This window comes from Alligator mississippiensis, chromosome 1, assembly GCF_030867095.1.
Source record: "Alligator mississippiensis isolate rAllMis1 chromosome 1, rAllMis1, whole genome shotgun sequence".
NCBI classification, from domain to species: Eukaryota; Metazoa; Chordata; order Crocodylia; family Alligatoridae; genus Alligator; species Alligator mississippiensis.
Genome location: NC_081824.1, coordinates 388,056,191 through 388,080,616, shown reverse-complemented (window position 1 = coordinate 388,080,616; position 24,426 = coordinate 388,056,191). Strand labels below are relative to the sequence as shown.

At 38.9% G+C, this 24,426-nt stretch overlaps 1 protein-coding gene across 11 annotated transcripts in view; it reads left to right on the top strand.

Annotated features, from left to right (window-relative positions):
- The window catches only part of LMO7 (LIM domain 7), a 202,591-nt gene that overhangs the window by 92,892 nt on the left and 85,273 nt on the right, over window positions 1-24,426 (top strand). For all 11 annotated transcript variants that reach the window (XM_059720437.1, XM_019488601.2, XM_059720480.1 and 8 more), the window contains exon 4: window positions 11,076-11,182. In XM_059720437.1, the coding sequence (XP_059576420.1) occupies window positions 11,076-11,182 (107 nt within the window). The remainder of the gene's footprint in view (window positions 1-11,075; window positions 11,183-24,426) is intronic.

Sequence of the window (24,426 nt, the reverse complement as noted above, 5' to 3'; positions counted from 1 at the left end):
ACTGCCACGTGTCTCTCTAGCAATATGGGTAAAGCATCTGAAGCTGGTGTTCCTCCCTGCAATGGGAGACTGTCTGATGAAGGAGCCCTCTGCCACTGAATCCCAAATCCAAAAGACACCTGTCTGATGAAGGAGCCCTCTGCCACTGAATCCCAAATCCAAAAGACACCATGGGTCATAGGTTGCTGACCCCAGTACTACTTAATAAAAGTGAGCGTGGCATTTATGGTAATTACAGTCTTGTCTCAAAAAACACTAACTCGCTCTAGCAAAAAAACAAACAAAAAGAAATTAAAAATGTAAAGATGGGTGACATACTTCACCTTGAGATGAACTACTACATTAAACACATCAGTACTTTTTACAACTGCACATATTTGCATCTATTGTCTTTTTGGTGTTTATGAGAAAATAAGTGTTTCTTGTAGAAAACTAAAAAAGCCAACTTTTTTTAGTAGAACTGGTAAAGTTAAAAAATAGTTCTCCTTTGCATGGTGACCTATGTGTAAGTGTGTTTCTGCATAAGCTACTGATGGTATTTGTAGATTTCAGAACTGCTTTCATTTCAACCCCCACTTTCACCCCTGCAGTTTTCTAGTACTATGGGTGTGTGACTTCTCCATGCTTGCTTTCTGCCTTAAGATGAAATGCACAGAATATTTGCTCAAATCTTGTTCATTTGCTTTTTGCTCTGTAACATCTGGGATCACTTTCAGGGAAATAAATAAAATGGACATAATGTTAAATTTCCCTCAATGCATGGGTGTGCTGTATCTAACAAGTAATACTTAGCCAGCTAACTTTGAAGAAAGAGACAGATGTTATGTTAAGGAACATTCACAGAAAACAAAATGCTAAATTTGCAGAGGATGGTTTAGTTAACTTATTGTCAGTGTTCCTGCAACTTCATACATGTGAACAAATGCCTGTACCGAAGACCACTTGACTATACTAGGGTCCATATGTGGGTGTGGCTGTTATCCTCCAAAGACAAAGTTGTAAAGTTAGGATCTTGGATCCTAACTGCAGTACAACCTCAGTTACTTAAGAAATGGTGGGGATGGGGAAATATGCTGAAAATTAGAGCCGTGCAAAACAGCACCGTTCCAATTCGACTTCCATTTTGATGATTCAATGGAATAGTGTTTTGTTTCGTGTTTCACGTCATTTCAAAATCACTGTTTCGTTTCGTCGAAATTGTTTTGCTGTTTCAACACTGTTTAGATGTTATAGGTTATTATAGGGAAACATAAAATGCAGCAGACAGGCAAATCGGGGACTTGTCTGCACCCCTGGCAGGGCTGCGGGGCCTGTTTCAGAGTCCTCCTGGGGCTGTGGGCCCGATCTGCCTGCCAGATACGCAGCCCGCACCCAGCACAGGGAAGATGGGTGCTGCTGCTGGCCCCAGGAGATAGCACCCAGCTCCTGTCATCTGCCAGACAGAACAGGGGGGCACACCACCAGGAGGAGTCTGGCACAGCCCCCACAGCCCTCCCGGGGGTGCCGGTGAGCCCCTGATCTGCCTGCCAGATGACAGGAGGTGGGTGCTGCCGGCTAGGACCAGCTGAAGCCAGTAAGCCTGGCTTTGAAATTTGAAATGTTTTGAAACTTTCAAAACGTATTGAGTTCCTTGTTTCATTTCAAAGCTGTTTCGAAGGCTTTTGTTTCATTTCGATTTCAGTGTTTTGAGCTCGAAATGCATTGAAACAGCTTTGAAATAAAATGCCAGGTGAAATTTCGCACAGCACTACTGAATGTATTTGTATAACTGGGTTAGAATCTGTATTCCAGCCTGTTGGGTCCTTTGGTCATGGACAGTATCAGGCATTCTGAGAAGAGGGTCTGTTGAGTAGAGAATAATCCTGTCCCTCATGTTCAGTTTTACAGAACACTTAAGTGCTGCAGATTTGTTTCACATCTGTAGTTAATTAGCATTTGGAAATGGGAAGCAACACAAAGTGAAGTCTTATTCAGCTGAGATTTCCAAGCTTGGTAGGGAGAGCATAGTATCATGCCCCTCTAGTTCCTTGCTTCCTGAATGTTGTTATTGTTGAGATGAACCTGTGATACACTTTTTAAACAGGGGTTGGCAACGTTTAGGGAGCAGCAGGCCAACATAATGCTGCACAGGTAAAGGTGGGCCTGCCCTTCTGACCCAAGTGCCACCACTTTTTCCTGCTGCCACAGTCAAAGCCCCTCCCTCCTCCTACCCCCTTACTGAAACACTGCAGAAACCCCATCTTCTCAGACCAAATTGAATTGCTCTGTGGAGTGGATCTATCCCAAGGGCTGTAAGTTGTCAGCTTGTGTTCATGCAAACCATCCTTGGGGATGGATGGTTTCTTTAAGAAATTCTGTAAGCTTGCAAAATAAATTTTTAATTCAGAAGGCCTGCTGCTTCTCTCTTTCTTCCTTTTCAAGTTGGTTTGTTTAATTTTTTTCCCCTTGCTTGCCATTGCCATTAAACGTCACTGGAAAGGCAGGATGAAGACTTAAGAAAAAAAGAACCCAATGTGTATGTCAAAGGCTTTTCTTTTTCTTTTTTTTTGGTCTGAGACAGGGAAAAAAAATGAAAACCATCCAGTCCTTTAACTAGACTGCTTTCCTTTCATGCGCCGTATGCTTTTTTTTAAATTAAGAAGACGTTCCGCAACTTGTATTCCTACTAATGGTAAAAGGCTGTTTGTCCCAACTAAATAACAGGATCTTAGTATGTGAACTTCAGAAAAGTGATTACATAAGGAGACCATGTGCTTCCCACCCAGTTGAGACTAAACTCTGAAGAAAGGAAATAGACATACAAAAAACTAGAACTCTTGGTTCCAAAATGATACCTTTTATTAGACTACCAAGTACACCGTGAAGAAAGGAAATGCATTTAATGTAAATGAGCTTTGACACCCTTGCCTTCCCCTTGAGGATGGTGAGAAGAAATTGGCCAAGTGAAGAGGCATAAGTGTAAACTCAGTGTCCAAACTCTTGAAGTGCAATTTATAATCGGCACATATTCCCTTGTATATAAAAGCTACAAGGAAAATTTGAAACCATCGTCTGATAGAGAACCAAACAAAAAGCTGGCACATAAGCCCACTCTGCCTCCCTTATGGCAGACACAGGCACAATTGCTCTGTTTAACTTAGTTTGCTTCCTCAATCTTGTGTGTCATGCCCTGGTTGCTGCTTTGGTTTTGAAATTTTTTTTATCATGGGTTCTTGTTTTTTCCCCTTCCATTTCTGCTATTTATCATGCCCATCTTCTTTCTCTCTCTGGTACTACTTCTCTTCTGAGTTCTCTCATTCTTCATTTTTTTTTTTTTGTGCTCTTTCCCTTGGTCTCCACAGCATCTCCAGTTTTATTTCCATGCCACTCATGTTAACACCTTCCACTTAGAGAGCTTTTTCTCTACATTTGAGGTGTGGATTTCATGCCTTTCCTTTTACCAGTGATGCTTATTAAGCCAGGGGTGGGCAAAATGCAGCCCGTGGGCCACACGTGGCCCACCAGACCATCTTATCCAGCCTGTGGGGCCCCTAAAAAAATTTTAAAAATTGATATTTATCTGCACCTGGCTGCCTATCACATGGCCCTCGATGGCTTGCCAAAACCCAGTAAGCGGCCCTCTGCCCAAAATAATTGCCCGCCCCTGTATTAAGCAGTTTTCTAACTCTTGCCATAGTGACTATAGGAAGCAGCACTAACATTTACCTATGAAAGGCTCAGTAGCAGACACAGAAAAGGAATGTGGCTTCCAGATCCCAACGATGGCTCAGGGACAGGTGCATTTGTCAGGGTGTGGCACCATCTGTCATTCTTGAGATTTGTAGCATTAAAGTGCCTGTTTGTGTGTGTCCAAAGCCTGGTTTATGCTTCCAGCGGCAGGTTGGGTGTCTCAGAGATGTTTTTGGGTGTGGTTTGCTTTGATGTTTCAGGCAAGATAAAATATTGGCTTGTAATATTTCTATACAAGCCAGCCTTTGTGGTGTGGTTAATCTTTATAGCTTTTGTGAGAATGAAGTCCTGTTTGGAGTTGCTTAAATGCTTTGTTGTTTCCTTTCACTTTTTTTTTTATATAAACGGTGCACAGTAACTGCCAGCAAAAATATACTAGAATTTTGTGGCTAATGCTTCAGTCTTAAGTTCTCTCTCTATGAAGGCACCCAATATCAATGATGACCTGAGGGAATCTGAGGACTAGAAGGGCTCTCCTAAGTAGCTGAATTCAGTCCCTTGCTGTTTACAGGCAACTGGCTGGTATCATCCCTTTCATAAACTGGTCAGGCTCTTTCTTAAAACTAGTTAGCTGCTTTCCTTTTCCTCCCACTATTTCCCATGAGAAGACTGTTCAAGAGCTTCACTGCTCTGGTGATTAGAATCTATATTTTCATTTCCAGCCTAAACTTATTCATGGCCTTATTTATATTCATTTTGGTTTTGTGCCAACATTGTCCTTTAGTTTTAATAGCCTTTTTTCTTCTCTGGTGTTTACCATGCGTGTATTTATAGACCTCACCCCTTGCTCAGCCTTCATTTGGATAGGTTAAATAAGGTGAGCTCTTCTAAGTCCTGTCTACACAGCCTCTGTAGTGTGTCCATTCCTTCCTCACTTGCCTATGGAACTGAGGCAATGTACAGATTTTTAGAGTAGCCTTAGATCATGCATTCATAAGCATACCCATAACAGAGAGCCTAAGAGTGGTTCATTATTTTATTTTTACAATTTGACACAAATGGGTGGGTTGTTATTGCCAGAGGCAGTTCTGGGCATAGCACAGAGGTGGTGTAAACAAGCCATTAGGTTTCTCTTGGACAGGCTTTTTGTTCCTCTGTCCTGATAGCTCTTCTCTGCACCATTTTATAGACGAGGCCTTGTCAAGCTTACTTGTACTTTTTTGGCTTTTTGGGTAAAGTACCTTTTGGCTAAGATCAAGGGAGACAGCAGAGAGAGGGAGGGAATCTGAATCCCAAGGCCTCGGGCCCAGTGAGTCAGCTAGGATGCCTTCCTGGAGCTGGAGAATATCCAAAGCCCCAGACTGATGGGCTTGGGAGGGAGGATACTTGGCTGGTGGTAGAGCCTCACAGACTTGTTGATTGAGCTCTGTTCAGTCAAATTTTGCAACTTGACTATTGGGCTTTGCCCACTTTATTTGGAACTGATTTGGCCTTCAAAAAGCTAGCAATAATAATAATAACAAAAAACTTGTACAGTGACGTTGATACTTCCCTATATCTTCTGGGAATGCCTTATACATCATAGGATATTTCTTTCTGTCTCTGTTTTCTTTTCCTTCTTCATAGCTACAATGTATTGGTGATTTCCAACATCACTTCCCAATTTATAGTTAAGTAATGCACATAGAGTACTATGAGATTAGTGATGCTCATTGTTAAAATTGCAGCCTGTTTTAGGATGGTGAGCCGTATGTTGGCTGTTAGTATTCAAGAAATTGATTATGGAATTATTGCAGATATTTCTCTGACAGCAGTGGCTTGTTCATTAGCTGTAAAAACAAATAGAGTACTGGGAATTATTCTAAAAGGAGTTGAAAACAAAATAATGTTATTATGGCTCTTCAGAAACCAATAGTACTCCCACACCTTGACTACTGCTTGAAGTTTTGGTCTGCCCACCTCTAAAGGATATAGGTAGAAATGGTACAGAAAAGGGCAACAAGGATACCAGGAGCATGGAGAGTTTACAAATGAGGAGAGACTACATGGAAAAAGGCTTTTCCAGCTCAGTCCCATAAACTGAAGGGAATGTCAGAGGCTTATAAAATAATGAATAGCATGGAGAAACTAAAAAGGGATCTATCTACTAGGGTGGATAAAAATCAACTATTTTTTAAATTTAAAAATTGGATTTTTTTATTTAAATCAGATTTTTTTTTATCTAATTGTATTTTTTATTTCTGTTAAAATGCTGTTTTTTAAAAAACAAAACCTATATAAAGATGGTTTTAATTTAAGATCTGTTAAAGCTCAAAGTTATCATCATGGAATAGGCAGACAAGGTTCCTTGGGTGAATTTGATATCTTTTATTAGACCAACCTAAATGGTTGGAGAATAGTTATTAAGCAAGCTTTCGGGTTCAAAAACCCTTCGTCAGGCTAAGGAAGCTGCAGCAGTTGGTGTGTGCTCTTAGCTGCTGCAGCTTCCTTAGCCTGACGAAGGGTTTTTGAACCCGAAAGCTTGCTTAATAACTATTCTCCAACCATTTAGGTTGGTCTAATAAAAGATATCAAATTCACCCAAGGAACCTTGTCTGCCTATATCCTTAGACCAACACGGCTACAACCTAAACCCCTGTCATCATGGAATAGGGATTCTAACTTCTAATTACATACTATTTAAGACACTATATTCATGTAACCTTTTTAGAAAAGTTTTATAAATAGGTCACAATAGGCCATGGACTATATTAGGGATTTAATCTTGTGGGGTTCATAGAGGTTCCTCTGTAGATTAGTAAAGATTAAAGAAAACTACTCTACCCAATGGAACACAGTGCTCAGTCTAGAAGATCCCATTAAGCATCTCTGTGATGCTTTGTTTCAGTTCTCAAACTGGATTTGTGTCTCCAGAGATAACATCCTTGTTAATAGCAGTATAGGGAGATGAAAGAGAACAGACCCATCAGCCCTATTGTCTCTGTTAGTTTATGTACAGAGTCAAGCCCTTACCTCTCTCTAAAATTTGAAAGTTTCAAGAAAAACGAATAGAGGATTATTGGGGGTAGAGTAGATCTGGGCAAGGAGGAGGAGTCTGGAGATAAATGCAAGGAGGGATGGGCAGTAAAAACAAAAGAAACATTTTGAGCAGAATGTTGTTGACGTTGCAAAATCCTTCCATAATAACCATTTTGCGGCAGCTGCTCTGAAAAAGCAAGGAGAATCAAACAAACTCTCCCACAAGATGTGCAGTGAAACTCAGTAGTGGACTGTTTTGAGCAATTATACTGAGAACTGGCCTAATCTGATGACAATTTGTCAACAAAATCATGACAAAATAGATGGAATTGTGATAGCCAAAGTTCTCAACACTGGACTAAAGAGAAATATAGACTGTATCCTGACTATCCTGGAGCCTATTTCCATAGTCTTGAACAAAGGTTATATCAAACAACTAGAATGCACTTTTTGTAGAAAACAGTGATTCAGTTGAGGCTTCATGACCAGTGATTTAAATCAAGTCACCCTGTTATTTACCATTGAACTAAAGGATGTACAATGAAACAGAGGGGCAGGGGCAGGACAATTTTTTTCTTTTATTGGTTCCTATGTTATATGGACCAATAAAGGTGTACCGATTACAATTTTTAAATGTAGCTTGCAATTATCTTGTGGGATTCATTGCCATAGAACAGGGGTTGTCAGCTGAGGGTACTTTGGAAGGCCCCAGGGGGTACGCAGCAGCGGCACAGAGAAGTCGCTGGCACTTCCGGTTTTGCTTGTTGACCAGCCACCAGAGGACTCCCTGCTTCTTGACTGGCCGACAGGGATACACCAACTAAAAAAGGTTGAAAACCCCAGCCATAGACTGTTGTAGAGGCTAATAATTTAATCAGGCCTCCTTTGGTGGACAGTCAACATAAAAGGGCTGCAGCTCCCCAGTTAGGATCTTCATAGGCCTGTGAATTCTGCAAGCTACAGGAGGAGAGAGGCAGGGGATAGATCCGTCTGGATGCACATATACTATCTGTTTTCTGCCTTTGTAAAACACAGGATACTGAGTTAGATGGACTGGTGGTCTGCCCCAGTATGGCCCTTTTCCCTTAAATTTAATATTAACCCCCAGCTCTAATAAAGTATTGTTCCATTCTGAAAAATGATTTGGTAAAAGTAGCATTATTTCCATATTTCCTTATTTAATTTGATATCTCTGACATTTAAATTTGTTTACTTTTAAAGGTAAGAATGTTCTTTTCTGTTTGTTCTGCAAAACTTAAAGTGGAATCTAAGTATTCTAACAATGGCCTGTTCAAAATGCTGCACTCAACTTAGTTACTCTTTTTGAAGTTTAAGGGAGAACAGAACTGTACTTCCTTTCCTAAATCTGAATTTGCCCTGAAGTAAAAACAAGTAAAAAGTAGCATAAACTTTTTTTTTTAGCCAGAAAGCTGTGCACATGTCATATAGAGTATTCTCCAAGAGCCGATCTGTAAAACGATTATTTTTACTTGGACAGCTTTCTCACAATAACTGCTTGAAGTGATAGTGTATATAATAAAGTACATTGCTTTCTTTCGATTCTTGGCGTTTTTGTATTATAACCTTATTTGCTGGCTTTCTTGTATATAGGAACACTGATGAAATCCACTTATTACTTGCCCTGATCAAAAAAGGGCCTTTTTCTGTCTAAAGCATTGTTTGTTCTGTATATTTTTTAAAGGGGCACTGTCAACTATGCAGTTTGTTTCGGTCACTCTCTTACTTTTCTTTAATGACACCAGAAAATTTCAAATAAATTAGCTTTTAAGCGACTTCTTCTTTTTTTTTTTTTTTTTTTTTTGTCAATTAAAAATGGCTACTTAGGATCTGGGAACTTAACATTGGTCTTCCACTTCCTAGATGAGGGAGCTGACCATCAGGCTCTTTTCCTTTGAGATGAAGGTGCTCCTGCTCTTTCTCTTTCCTTTTCTTCCCCACTACCTTCAGTCTTACCCTTCATCTCTTAACTTCTCCTTAATTTTCCTATCACCAAGATCTAATTTAATTTTTTCTATGTCCTCCTTCCTTTTCTATACCTTTGCTCAGCAACCCAGCAATTTCTGACTCTTTTGGTTTTGATACCTCCAGCCTACCAAGGGGTGCAACCTTTTTTCAAGGCTTGATCATAGAAAGTTAGGGTTGGAAAGGACCTCGGGAGGTCATCTAGTCCAACCCCCTGCTCAAAGCAGGCCCAGCCCCAACTAGATCATCCCAGCCTTTGATTAGCCAGGTCTTAAAAAGTTCTAAGGATGGAGATTCTATACCCTCCCTGGGTAACCTGTTCTAGTGGTTTTCTACCCTCCTTGTGAAAGAGTCTTTTTTTTCCCCCTAATATCCAACTTAAACTTCTCTTGCTGATTGCTTCTTGTTCTGATATCTGCCACTGCTGAGAAATTTAGCTCCGAGCAAAAGAGCCCAGTCCCACAGAAACAGATGCCCTAGCCTGTAGCTGACAGGATACTGTCCTTACTTGTCACCTTAAAGCCCAGGTAACTGCTCATTTATTTTCAACTGCCCAGAGCCTGTTGGTATTTTTTTTTCACCTTTTCGATGGACTCCACAAGCGTTTAAATAACCTCTAGCTTACAATCTTCTGCTCCTGCTCTTGTTTTCTTGTGCTGCTCCCCAAACAAAACCTCTGCAGTTTGTCTCCTTCCAGCTGTAATACCTTTCAGGACACTACATCTGGACTCTAATTTTTGGCCTCTCCCATCCCTTAAACATTTTCTAAACTGTTTGTTTTAGTAGTTTGCTTGAGGATTCAGCCAGACCAAAGCAGTTTGTAAAATCCCTGAAGGCAAGGCACCCACTCAGGCTTTTGCTTTCTTTTTAAGTAGATAAGTCTGTAGTCCTGATTTATAAGCTGACAGTGTATGTTAAGGGCCAGATTTGCCTGGATTTTTCTGTGATTGCACTGGGTGGAGGCAGAAAGCTTGGGAGTCTCTTCTCACTGTGCATCCTCACAAAAGGGCAGCTATAATTTGGCTGCTTGTACAGACAACATCACAATCCGTTCAAGAGAGGTTGTGTGGGTAGACGTGTGATTATGGTTCTGCCTTTTCTCCAGTATTTCTCAAACTGTCCCTACCACCCCCCCTGCTCCCACCTCCTTACTGCCACCTCAGTACGTTGGAGGAACTGCCTACACCTGGAGACATTTTACTCCTGGTTTCCATGGGTGAAATCCCTCCCTGGAGCGAGACTCAAGCTTTGTGAAGTATGATATAAGAAAGCTCTCAGTTGGTATGTTAAATATCTGTATATGGACATTCTCCACAAATAAAGTAAATATGCTAAGAAATACAGGAATATTGTAAATACACTAAGATGCAATAAAGACCTACAGAACTACAGTTCAGTTTTTGTCCTGGAACCAACTGACACTTTGTTGTGGCTTTTTAAATATAGTTTAAATGGCTGAACTGGTTTTGTGTCCAAGGAGAGCTAAAAGAAAGAGCTTTTTAAGGTAGTACTAAATTGTCAAAATGGCTGTTTTACACACCGGAAACTCTGACATAGTACTTTAACTTCAGAAGCTGTGAATTACATGGCTGTACTATCTTATGAATTAAGTAAACTTGTGTCCCTTCTCCTGTGACTGTCATGTTGAATGGTGACAAGAGGGCACATTCTTTTGATGATAATAGCATTCCTTGCTAACAAGAAAGGAATTTCTTGAAACTGCCTATTGTTTATGAAATGGAGACCACAAGCTGTGTAATCTTTTCCTGCTGTTGTGTATTTGTATATTGCCTGTGATAGTTACCTGGTCTGTAGCAGGTGCACAGAGTACTGTACCACACCCATATTTTGCCGTTTACACTGGGGGGGAAAATAAACTTAACCAAAGAAGCAGCAAATTTTTATACAGTTTGATTTCTGTGCCTTTCTCTCAAGAGCTTGTTCAGCAAGCAAACCCAGATTCCAGGTGCAGTATTCCACAATCATTCTGTAATCTGTAATCATAGAAACAGAATGTTCCTCCTCTTATTCCTCCATTGCCAACAGTTTCTGGGTGGGTGAATGTCAGTAGCTGAAGTTATTTTTAAAGGCAGGAGGTGAGGCTTGTCGTGCAAAGCTGGAAAGAGGGCGTTTGTTTGCAGAACAGAGCTGACATCAAAGTATAGATTACTGCTTACTGGCTGGCTACTGCCTTATACCAGGTAATCTTTAACGCGAGTGTCAGTCACAAGATCAAAAAAACAGGGTCTGTATATATATATATATGAAATATTACTAAAATTTATGATCTGGAAGACTTAATTTCCATGAGTTGCACTTTGAAACTTAGCAATTCATGCTAGTCATCTTGCAGTCCGTATTCACTGCTGTTTAACTAAGCAATCACTTTTTACTTCTCTTCACAGGATAATATAAATGTTTTTTTGAAAGCTTGTGAAAATATTGGATTGAAAGAAGCTCAGCTTTTTCATCCTGGGGACCTTCAGGATTTATCCAATCGAGTTACAGTCAAGTAAGTTTTTTTTTTTTTCCCATTTAATATTCTTAATGTGAGCTAATATGTTTGAGTCTTTAACGTTTGACTCAAATTTTTGCTTAGAGCTATTAAGAGTGGCTTTGAAACAGTGTGGCTGTGAAGGGTGTTAGCCTTGCTAAAGTTGTTAGGTTAGAACTTTGTGCAAAGTCTCCAAATAAAGAACTTGGCTTGGCCATTTTAATTTAATCATTAGTGTTTAAACCTACCCTTAGCAGCTAGTTTGCTAATTGATATTTACAATGTTTTGTAGTGGTGTTCTGGTTACAGGTTAAATTTAAATAAGGGACAAATGAAAGTTATGTGGGGTAGTAATAAGCATTAGGCTCTTTCTCTTAATCTCAAATGGCTTTAAAAATATAGATAATAAACATTGTCATGAGTCAGTGTTCAGCAAAATAATTTTAATTGATTCCTATAATTGTTGGACTAATGCTTTTCCCAGTCTTACAGTGAGCTTTGCTTGATACATCTATGAGAGCAGGCTAAAGACCTTATTAGCTGCCAAGAACTTGGTAGTTTATAGGTGTTACGAAGGAGCAAATCTTTCCTTAGGATTTTCATCTTTCTTGTAGTACCAGGTGTTTTTCCTGTCTTGGAGCATAAGTCTGTGAGCTTAATTCATTGCCCAATAGCAATAAGGAAAAAAAGACAGTGGGCAGGGATGGAAATCCACTAACTTAAATGTAGGATTTAATGTATCTTGGTGGATATAAATAATTATATAAACAGGAATGGATTTTAGTTGGTGGAAACACTTGTGTAAAAATGAGAAAAATATTGCAAAATAAAATCTACCCAGCTTTCTCATTTGGGAGAATTCCCTTGTAAATAGCTTAGGCAGGAATATTTTGGTACCTTCTTTGTTTCTGGCAAAATGAAATTTAATTCAAGATTCATGTGTCATGCTTATGGTGAAAATGTGTTTCTAAAATATATGATGTTTGACCTAGTAATTTAACTGACAGTGACTAACATGTTTAGGCTTTTTTTTTAAAAAAAAAAAAAAAAAAAAGATGATTAGCATTCTTCTGGTTTTCATCTTTGGTGTACAAGGAGCTAAGCCGCTGGCATTTAGCAAAATAACTAGTTCTGAACTGAAACCATAGGGAGGTCAGGTAGCTAAACTGCTGTGTAAGGTAGGTTGCCCAACTTGTCTCAGTGCTGACAACAAACAGGTGTGCCTGGGTGGTACAGTGAATTCATCCATTAAGTGTATCAAGAGTGAAACCCTAGCTGGCTTGAAGGACTTCTTCCAAAATTACTAGTGCCACTAATGGCTCTTAGAGCAAGAGAGCTAAAATCTAGATCTATGGTATGGTATCAAACCCCACAGCTTGCAGTGTCCCTTTTACTTGTAAAATGAAAAATACATTTCATGAAAAAGTGGTCAGCAGTTGTGCACTTATAACAGCAAAAATATATAGAATGATAGAGTTGGAATGGTAATAATTGTACACCATACGTTCACATTCTTTCAATACTGATGTGATTATATATAATCCTATATCACATGATATCTAAAATGCTCAGAGTTTTTAAAATTGCTCTATGAGTCTGACCAAGTTGTAAAATAGTAAATTGAATATTCTGACACATTTTGGCACACTTAGGACATTAATTAAAGATGGGGAGGGAGAGATTTCAGGGCAAATGTCTTGCTGTATTTTGCAGAGAGCTTCCACAGGAAGGCATGAGTTTGTCAAGAGATTAATGCTGTGTGCTCATTGAGCAACATTACCTAGTTTGTCTTCCTTAAACATCTTTTAAAAAATTAGAAATAGTTTGTAAGTAGTAGAGTTTTGACATATGTAGACAGAATTATTTGAAGATGTATCCAGTATTGGTTCAACATGATGCATCAAAACCTGGATGTTGATTCAAATAGCACATGATGTTTTAAACGAGGATACATTTTTCTTTTGAATGTAACTTGTGCATTATTCATTAATTTTCTTGTTTTAAATTCTATAAAGGAATTTTGTGTTGTAAGAGGGGAAAAATGTCCAGGTAACCTCACATTCTTGAGCAAATTTTGTTTTCTCTACATTCACCTGAGGCTTATTTTCCATATTTAAATAAGCCTTGACAGGTTGTACAGGATAGAATTAGCATTTGCCTGAGGTAGCATGGATGTAAACATATGGGTGGAATAGCTATGTGTTGTTACTGCATTATTGTTAGTTTGTCTGAACAATCTAAAATAAAATAAAGCAACTTTTTTCAGTTGCATTAGGGTACTAGCGCTTTTATATGGATGGTATTTAATGCATGGGTGGATTACAAATATACACATTACAAATGTTCTAATCCTCAAAGGGAATTTACAAAACACCGTTTGTAGATGAGCCTACAAATATCATTTCATAAATCTACCTTTCAAAAATCATAGACTCAGTACAGATACTGAATTTATGACACATTACAATCTGCCTGACATCTGATTCACCAGGTACCTGCCAGACATGACCTCTTACATTTCTTTTCTCCTCTCCCCTACTTTTCTGACCTTTTGTCTTCCTAATTTCCAACTACCTCCTTTTTAAGAGAGAGCATATTTTCTACCTTGAATCACCACTGCTGTAGTGTCTCCCCTACTCACCTTTTGGCCTTTTTTCCCTGTTTTCTTCCCCCTCCCTTCCCTGCTTTACTTCTTTGTTTTTCTAACTTTTACCTATTTACATTCTTAGTGATATCCTGCCATGCTTTTAGCTTCTCTCATTCAGTGGAGTCTCAACTGCAGAGACTCCCTATGCCTGAAGAAGGGTGATTGCATTACAAACTTGTGAAGAACTTTTTTTTCCAACTACTCAGTTGGTCTAATAAAAGATATCACATCTACTCAAGGAACCTTGCTTTACAAATGTACATAGAGGCAAGAAGTTTTGGCAATATGCACTGCCTTTGAAAGCTTGTCTAAGTCTTTTCCAACCATGCAGTTGATCCAATAAAAGATATCACCCACAAAAACATCCTTGCTTCTCAAACCTCCTGGACCATCACAGCTACATCACCCTGGTGCTGCCACAAAAATACATAGATGAGTTCTCAGTTTGCATCACATCTAGAAAAAAAAATAGTATTCAAAGGAAAAAATAAATTTTCAAGAGGGATTTACTCAATATTCACTTCCAATATAACTCATTTCAAATCCTTAAGGGACAATGAATGTCTCCTTTGTGATGAAACCAGTTTTTTTGGAGGATGGGCTCAAGACAGCATAAATATAGGAAGTTCTGTTTTGCTGGAAACTATACCAAGGTATAGCAACTGTCTGTTTGTTTGCACATCTTCAGTAATGAGGTTTCAACTACCACTCGGATTTCAAGAGTTTGTCTCAATTTTAGAAAGGCCTGAGATTACAGTATTTTGACAATATATTCAAAATCAAATTCAGATATGATCATTGAAGAATTTTTGTGTCTTTTTCCCTGTCCCCTTTGGTAAGTTTTCAACATAGCAAGCTTGAAAAATAATTTTCTCCAACTTCTACAGGAAGTGGGAGGCTGCTCATATAGTTGAGATCAGTGGTGGGTGTAATGTGAAACTTTCTATAAATATTATTTGTATCATAGAAGACAGCTAAATGGAACTCTTGATTTTTTTCTGGTGCTTTTCTAATTCCATGTGGTTTCACCTATTTGTGAAAAAAAACTTGCTGAAAATTTTGTTAAAAATGGATGGTTGAAGGGATAGTGCTGGTTTAAATATACCAGTTACTGGCATTGATGTGTAAAGCTGAAAAATCTTTTCATACCTTGGCAGATAAATGACTAATAGAGCAGTAATGTTGTGTGGAAAATATACTGGCGTAGATGATTTTCTGCCAGTGAAAATGGGAACAGGGATTAGTGTCTGAGATCTATGGTTAGTTCAGACTTTCTGTAAATCTCTAGAAGTTACTGGCTGCTTGGTGTGTATAATATAGCAATGTGTCGTGTCTATGATAAATGATCCAGATGGTACTGTCCCTCATATACCACAAATACATTTGTGCCTTCAGTTTTTGTAACTTATTGGCATACTTTTTTATTTTTTTACTGTAACCTTTTCTTGTATTTTGAATGGAATGAGAGAGTATTTCTAAACTGAGCAGCTTTTATTAAAAAAAAAAATGGAATAGCAGGGGATTACATCACTTATTTATTTGATTATTTTAAATATATCAGTGTCTCAGGGTAATATGAGCTCAGTGACTGAGTTGCCAGCACGCTTAACATTTACATGTTGAGGACTTCCTGCTAAGTTCTTTTAAAATGCACCCTGTTTTTCACAGCAATAGAAGAGTTATGGGAGGGGGGCAAAGACTGCAAGAGAATTAAGGTACTATTAAAGTTCAAACATCCTTACTCATACTCAAAATTCTAATGTTGTGCGTTCCCAATTATTAGTGATACATGTAGAAAGAGAGACTGTACCCATTTTAAGTGACCTAATTTTTTCTATCAGAGTGCTGATGCAGAAGTCTTGTTCAATAGTACTGTACAACTACTTAAAGAAGTGAAGACCTCATATTCAAAGTAAGAGAATGAATAATTCCAATCCTAGGTCATATCTGAAAACAATAAAAATGTACTAAGCCAAGAAATTGAGAGGACTTGCTGTTTTAAAAAAATCAAATGATTGGACTCTGCAAAAGCTGTCTTAAGCCCCAGTATCTTGTGTTGAAGTCATGATGTTAAATGTTCTACTTTGTCTTCTGTAAAGACTGAACTGAATGAGATTTAATTATTTCAATACTTAGTTAAAATAACTGATACAGGTCATATCTTAAAGCAGATGTTGTCACACATTATAATGGGAGATAGGCATGTTGAATAGCAATAGTTAACCAAGGTTCATTCTATGTAATGGTGACATCCTTTAAGTTATGAGACACTTTTGGTGCTATATGCCTTCATACAGTTATTTGGGACTTAAACCATTTCAGTGCTGTATAGGATGTGACCATCCTATTTCAGTATTTCTTCTTGTATATCCTGAGCACTAAAAGAGGTGGAGACATTGTAGAGATATTGTAGAGCAGTGGCACTCAAACTTTTTTTTCGCAGACCACTTGAGAATTGCTGAGGGTCTCAGCAGACCGCATAATAAACTTTTTTTTGTTCTACAAATCAAAGCACATGACTCATTTTTAATATCAGTAGTCTTACCTTACAAGTACAGATGTTCTCAATTGTTCTGCAGCCTTTCTGCAGCCCACAGTTTAAGAACCTCTGTTGTAGAGTATTGTTTAAGATTAGCTGAAGTAGGTTTCTAAATGGATTAATGGGCTGGATTAAAGTGTGGGGACAACTTCCATTCTGGCATGTCCTTGCTGTAGATTGGGTTACTGATATTGTTATTTTAAACATTATTATTTGTAGGTTTAAAAAACAATGAAAAAGCTTTGAACCCAGCAGTTTCAGATCTAGGGCACAGAACTCTAAATTGAGCAAAATGAGTAATCAGTAACAGTATTAGGCTGTTATCTTCATTATGGAGCCTTGGGATCTGAGGTCTTGGAAGCTGAATTTTCTAGGAAAATTTCCACATTTGACTTGAGGAAATATTTATGAAACTCAATAGCTTTTTTAAATTGCATCTTAAAGTTGCTCAAGGAATAGGAAAATTAAATTAAAAGCTGAGAAGATAAAATAGCTATTTGGTTTTGTGGTCATAAGCGCATTATAAATTTGCACAGGTCTGTAACTTCAGCTTGCTTGTTTGTTTCCTTGTATTTTTGCTATTCTTCACCTTTGTAACATTGAGCACATTTGACATATTCTAAAATTACACTGTAAAGATAGGTCTGCCAGTTTGAACAAAGTCAGATCAAATAACCTGTCAGATCAGAGTGTTCACTAGGGCACCCCCTGGAACGACAAGGAACAATGGCCATAAGCTACTAGAGAGAAGGTTCAGGCTGGACATTAGGAGAAAGTTCTTCACGGTCAGGTTTGCCAGAATCTGGAATGGGCTCCCAAGGGAGGTCGTGCTTACCCCATCCTTGGGGGTCTTCAAGAGGAGACTGGACAGGCACCGGCTGGGATCACATGACCCCAGAGTTGGTGACTCTTTTCTTGCCTGCCAAGGGCAGGGGGTTGGACTAGATGGCCCACTGAGGTTCCTTCTGACTCTGAAGCCTGAAAAAAACCAGGTTAATAAAAAAAAAAAGAAAAAAAATATAATTTACCTTCCCACAAAATCCCCATGGAAGTCTAACACCACAGCTATCTACATAAAAAGATGGGTTTGTAGCATTCTAAAGTTGTGTTTAAACTCAAACTGAATGGTCCAAGGCAGGAGGGTACTTGTAGATTAAAATACCTTCTCGCCTGAGTAGCAGCAATGCAGCTCAGTCATAGTTTCATAGTTTTTTAGGGGCTGGGAGAGACCTTACAGATCAAAGGGTCTAGCCCCCTTGCACTTGGGCAGGAAAGACTGCTGGGGTCAGATGACCCCAGCAAGATGGGCATCAAGACACTTCTTGAAGATCACCATGGTAGGTGACTCTACCACCTCTGAGGAGAACCTGTTCCAAACCCTCATTACTCAACTTGTAAAGCAGTTTTTTCTTATGTTTAGTCTGAAGTGATCTTCAATCAGCTTGTGCCCATTATTTCTATTCCTCCCCTGAGGTGGGGCTTGGTGAATAGTCGCTCCCCCATGCCCTGATGTATTCCTCTGATTATAGACTGCCACCAGGTCCCCTCTGAGTCTTCTCTTCTCCAGGCTGAATAGTCCCAAGTCCCTCAGCCTCACCTAGTATGACCTGGTCTCTAGGCCTCTGAAGACTAGGTCTCTAGTCATTTCTGTGTGCTGGACTTGTGAAAGTATGTCAGAGAGGTGAGCTGGCTTGTATACTTGTTTATTTAGATTTATATCCTGCCCTCTCCAAAAGGGTCCGAATGGCTTAAAATAAGCAGACAGTAACCACCGATAGGATCCCACAAACAACACCTCTGAACTTGAGACCTCCAATACTTCCCTTCCCACTGTTTCCAAACAGCAATCTCCATGACTAAGTACAGACAGACAAAAAGCTGGAGCCTCAATTGATTCCATCTTTGCAGGTTAATCTAAACTGCATAGATTGAACCAATAAGCAAGTGAATAGACATTCACTTTTGATTCTGGAAATACAGTCATATGCCTGCAGTGGCCCAGGTTAGAAGCCAGGGAGAGATAAATTATGCCTTCCTGCTCAGCTGGAGCAGACAGCTTGTGCTAGCCCACCCACACTGCAAAGCATCCTGGGATCAGCTTAGCCCTTTCAACTCTCTAGCCCCTGCTTGGAGTGAGCTGTGAGGGAGGTGGAGCTTTCAGTGAGCTGATGCTAACCCCGCTCATTTGCTGCAGGGGCAAAAGCTGCCACTGCTGGGGCTTTCCTTCCCTTTGTCCTGTACAGAAAGGGGATAGGTGGTCTGGGGGCCCATTCCACTGGGCTGATGGGTACTGGCAGGTAGCAGAGGCTTTAGTGCCTTAGATGGCGGAGGGGCTAGCCCTCCTTCACCAGAGTAGATGGTATAGCCAGGTCTGTAAAGCATTCTGGGATGCTGGGGGAATGTGAGTTAACTTGAATTGGGAAGGGATCTGGGACAGAAATTCAATAAACCAGTTTGGTCTAAGTCAGTTAAATTAACACTACATCAGTTTATCTTAAACTGATTTCAGCCATTTTGGAAGCCATTTATGTGCCCTGAACTTTTGTTTAAACCTATTTTAGATCACTTTAAGCAGTTTGTGTAACTTCTGTCTCTAGCCTATAAGACTGTGGAAATGCAGAGAAATATTGGATGGCTTGCCAAAAATAGAAGTAGCAGAGGTGGGTAAAATCCTGGTCTAATAACCCATGGTCCTTTACTTAACTCACTAGCATTCTATTACTTGGTAGTACTTGAGTTACAGGATCTGGCTTTAAATCTTTGTAGTATTAGGAATTTATCTTACCTGTTAGGCAATACTCGTTTATCTTGCTAAATCCCTAAAAAAAATCTTAGTCTTAAAGCCAAGATGAGGGAGGATGCTTTCCAAAAGTAGTCATGTTAACTTGTTTTTAGGAAATCAAGCAAGGTGGAATAGGATTGTACTTATGCCCCTAGTCAGTGGAACGGGATATGGCCTTTAGCTAATTCTTGCGAATATCTGATGTTTCTAGTCACTTTCACACTTTTCTTGCTTGACCCCTGGGGCAGCACTCAGTTTCCAGGTTCCATTTGTTTTTCTTACTCATATTTCCTTCAGCAGTGCCAGCAAAAGCAAAGTGAAACTGGCAGTCATGTGGTTCTGATGGTCCAATATTTACCAATGAAGTAAGCCTTTTACTTAAAAGCAGCCCAAGAACAATCCTTGAGGCCTGATTACTGTTTCCAACTCAACATCTCATCAGAAGTCTTATAATATTTATAGATGTATTTTGTAGCCATGTTAGTCTGAGATGAAAAGAACTCTAAAACTCTTGTTTTAGAGATTATACCTTTTTATTAGACCAACTAAGAAATTGCAAAAAAAAAAATCCTTTCTTTGCAAGCTTTTGGGCACATGCACCCTTTTTCAGGCTGAGACCAACACAGCTACCAAATACATCTCCGAAACAGGGAAGATGCCATATTTTAGCTTATTTTGGAATTATAAACTTCATTGCTAAACAAGAAAGAAAAATGTCTACACCTCCCTGCCTTTCTGCCATCTGACATCATCAGGGAAGAAAAACTGCCTTATCTGCACATGAAAGAAGAACGCACACAAAGGAACACTCATAGACGCAGAGGAGCAGATATCCACCTTCAGCTTCCTCTGCAAAATTAAGTTTATTTTCTACCTAAGGGGGCTTTTACCATCTTCAATTTTCCCTTAGCCTGAAGAAGGTCAAGTATGCCTGAAAGCTTGCAAAGAAAGATGATTTTTTTTGCAATTTCTTAGTTGGTCTAATAAAAGGGATCATCTCTAAACCAAGAGTTTTAGAGTTTTGCATTTCATAATATTTAGTGCTTTTTCTTAAGGTCATGGCTCCTTGAGTTGTGTTTTTACATGAGATCCTCAACATTCACTTTACAAAAAGTCATTTGTAGCTCTAACTGTTCCAGGATAAAACTTGAAAACTTGACCCAAGTGCACTGTAAGTTTGAAAAGCAGATGGCAAATAGAAGAATATTAAATGTATTCTCTAAAACATTTTTTGTTAAGCTAATTTCATGATTCATATTTGAATGTGTACAGTTCAGTCACGAACATATGACAACAGAAGTGAGAAATGGAAACAGAAGAATAAAGACCTAACATAGGGAAGAAAGAAATGTCTGGGGAGAGAGGGAAGCAGCCTTTGCAGAAGCAGTACTGTTTCTTACTGCTTTGCATGAAATTCTGGGAGCTCTGTGGACGCAACACATGTGGACACTGGCAAGCAGTGAAAGGGGCCATCTGGCCTGGCCATCAATTGAAAATTGATAGTGGGAGTGGCTGTTGTAACCACATTGCAAGAGACTGAATCAGATGTTCAGACAATAAGAATCCTGAAATATCTGTTTACAGAGGAAAGAGCACAAGCAAATTCGTGACTAAGTGGTTCAGAGAGTTTAATGCTCCTTTTTAATTGGAAACTTTGAATTCAGATTCCGGTTTTGTTTGGATCCCTAATGCATGTATTATGGAACCACTACACAGTACACTGCTTTTGATGAAAGATCTCAGGACTGGGAAGTCCAAGATGGTAAAATAACCTGCATGTCATATTACTGAGATATTTTGGCAGAACTTTGCTATAGCTCTCTACTCTTACTGGAACATGTATTTTAAATGTGTTGTATTTAAAAGAATTACAAAATTGCACTTCTCCCCTCCCTCTCTTCCTCCTCCTCCGTGGTCCATAACTTGGCCTTGCAACAAGGGACACTGCACCTTGCTTCTGGAAGCCTTGTTGCTTCCCTGATCCAGTTGCACATCATCAAGCTGACACACGTCCAGTCATCCTAGCTCTACACAAAAACTCTGGCTGACAGCCTGAGTCTGTACTCTCTCCAGTTTAATTCCCACTTCTTGACTGAAGTAAAAGCTGTCCTCTCTGTGGATGTATGTGTTGCTTTGGAGAACTACCTCTGCACATGAAACCTCATTGATAGCTGATTGCTAGACAAACCCCCTCCCATATTGTTGCCTATTTCTCTAGCCATGGGCAGTAATGAGAGAGACAGGCCCAGTAGCCTGCTATCCCTCCCCATGCCTAATAAGAAGAGTGGTGGGATCTACTTCAAGGATCCTATCTGGGAAGCTGCTATACATGGGGACAATCAGAGTGCATCACCCTGACACAATCTGGAGGCAGTGCCTAGGAGCAGCAATATGAGAGCAAGCCATCTCGCAGCCTGTTTCACTCTGTACATTCTTCTGCAAGAGAACTGGCTATCTCCAGTAGCAGCTGCTGTGTGGGCCTCTAGCCATAGGCAGCTTTGCTTACCACTTAGACCCAGCAGCATCCCCTTTCTGTGAGAAGGAGGTAGAGGTGATTTTCTTCCATGCCTTCCTGGACTGCTCCCAGCTGCAGCCACTCTTTCCTGCCCTCAGTACCCTCTTTGGTTTGCTGAACCCTGACTTTCCTGAGACAGCATACATAATTTCTGTCCTGTACCAGGTGGCCAAGGGGAGTGTGATCTCCTTGGCCAATTTCCTTATGGGATGGGTCAACATGGTGACTCTGAAAAGGTGCAGAAATTGGCTTTCAGGGGCTGGCTTCAAAGTTGTCCTCCAACTCTTCTGCTTCCTGGTCTGGGCACTTTTCACATTTGAATACGGACACTTCACCTTCCAGTTTGTCATGCTGGGCCATCAAGGAGGGGGACTCAGTATTAGATGATATGATGTTTTGTTACTGATGAGAGTTTCATGCTTAGCCTGTGCGTGGGCTACACATTTTGGCACTTTTTTACCACTTGTTTTTAGTATTTTTATAATAAATATTTAAAAAGACCAAAAAAAAAAGTGTCCCTGTCCCTGTTGAATTGAGCTTGTGGAATTGATAAAGACTGAGTACTTCAGAGCCTTGGAACTATATGCAACACTGCTTTGAGCCCAATTGTGACAGCATTTTACTCCAGTGTTACTCAGGGGAAAATATTAAACATAATGGGAAGAAATTAACTTTTAAGAAATTACAATTTTACTCAATTAAAGATGAAAGGATTAAAACACTAGATTCTTACTAGTTTAAGAAAAATGACTAAATGAATTTCTCCTTCAGGATTTTTGTAACCTGAGGTTAAAGTGGAACAGTGAAAATTTCTTTTAGTTGGCTTTTCTGGTGGGAACCGGGGCAGGGAAGTCCCTTACAAATGTTAATCGTATATTTTCATTTGGGTAATTGTGTTCTGGTAACTCAAGTTATAATGAAAAGTGTAGGAGTTACCAGAGAAATATTCTTCGCATTTTGCCAATATATTATTTTCTCCCTGGCCATGTTACCACGTTTTTTAATTAAAAATGCACAATTTTAATTTAATTGATATGCTAAAACTGCTTATCTTCCAATGCACATAAATATCCATGGCGCATAATTCCTTGTATTTACATTAGCCTAGTGTTGTAACTTTCAGGATCAGCTTTGTGCACGTGTATCTTTCATAAATATAAATGAAAATTATGCACATCAAAAAAGGAAGTCCTTAAACTCTTTGTACTTTATCAATGTTAAATCATTCTAACACTGCATATATAAAAAAAACTCAAGTTCATATCATTAACATACTTAAGTCTTGAATCATTCCAGTGAGTTGTTATACATAATAAAATAAATTCTAGACTTTGGACCGTACACATCAAGAATAAAAAAAGAGCATTTCAAAGTAATTTGTCATGCTGGGTGGAGTATTAATCTGTATCTATAAAGTTTCTGATAATTTAGATTGAGAAATGTGTTCTGTTGGGTCATTTAGTGTATAATGACTCTCGGTCATATCAGTGTTACTTGATGTTTCTTGTCAGTGGCTGTACTTTTATAGTGTGCAGTTTGTCTTTTACTGACATACGAGAGGATATTACTGTAATAGCTGAACACCCCAGTAGTCTGGCACCTGTCACTATTGAAGGGATCTAGAAAAATCAGCAGATTGGGACTATATATGAGAGTAAATTGAATGCTGGTTAGTGAAGGCTTTATGCCACCAATCAGCCATATTGGTATTTAGGTAGTTTGAAATTATCAACCACACCAAAATGGCATATAGCAGAAAAGTGACCTTTTGAAAAAAGGCATTCATATGTTCAGAATCATGATTGTAATCTGCTTTCTTTTTTAAAAATGTATACCTCTGAGATAACAGGAGAGGTTATGTCTGTGTGAAAGTTAAGTGGCTTTTATAGTGATTTTTATATATATTTCAATTTAATGGGAGCCTAGACTTCTTACCTGCTTTGGCAGTATTTGAAAATCCCAATAGGTGCTTATATGCATATTTAGGTAACTAAATATCACTGAAGATATGGACTTCAGTCTCTTGACAGAAAAGGACAGTATTTATGAAGTAGTGAGAAAGTTGAGGGATCCAGTTGGAGTAATGGAGGTGACTATTGAAGGCAAAGGTTGTGTTAAAATAGCAACAATTTTAAGTAATTATTTTTGCACGGTTGTAAAAATGCACTGTATATATGAGAGGGCTGGGGGTTGGGGAGTTGAGATGTACCTACATAGTATATAGTGTATGTTAATTGAGATGTTGAAAGATTGTACAAAAACGCAGATTATACAAAACCTGATGTCCAGATTCACTATTGGATGATTTCTAATGATTTCTATTACCACTAAATCTCCAAATGTTGGCCCTTCAGTAAATAATGCAATATGAAAATTGATATTAAATATTAGTGAAGGTTAGAATTTTTATGTATTCTTTGAAGAAGAGAAGGTGGAAGAAAGATTTGCATTTTATTTGCTTTTTGAAACCTTCCTAATTTCCAAGGTAACAGATTAATTGGCCAGCTCCTGTATTTCAAAGTCAAGTAGGCTGACAGGAATAGATTCTATTTGCAACACCTCATGCCTGAAATCATCAGCTAATATGCATATATTGTGTTTTTAATACCATCCTAAGTTTTCAGACTTAGGATGGTGTTAAATTTAGGGAGATATTACATTTTAGTGGATATTTGAAATGTGTAACTAACATTGCTCAAGCTGACAGGTAATATGATTTCTACTTCTAGTATTACTCTAAAATAAAATAAAATAAGCTATTTGTTACCTTTTTTGGTAC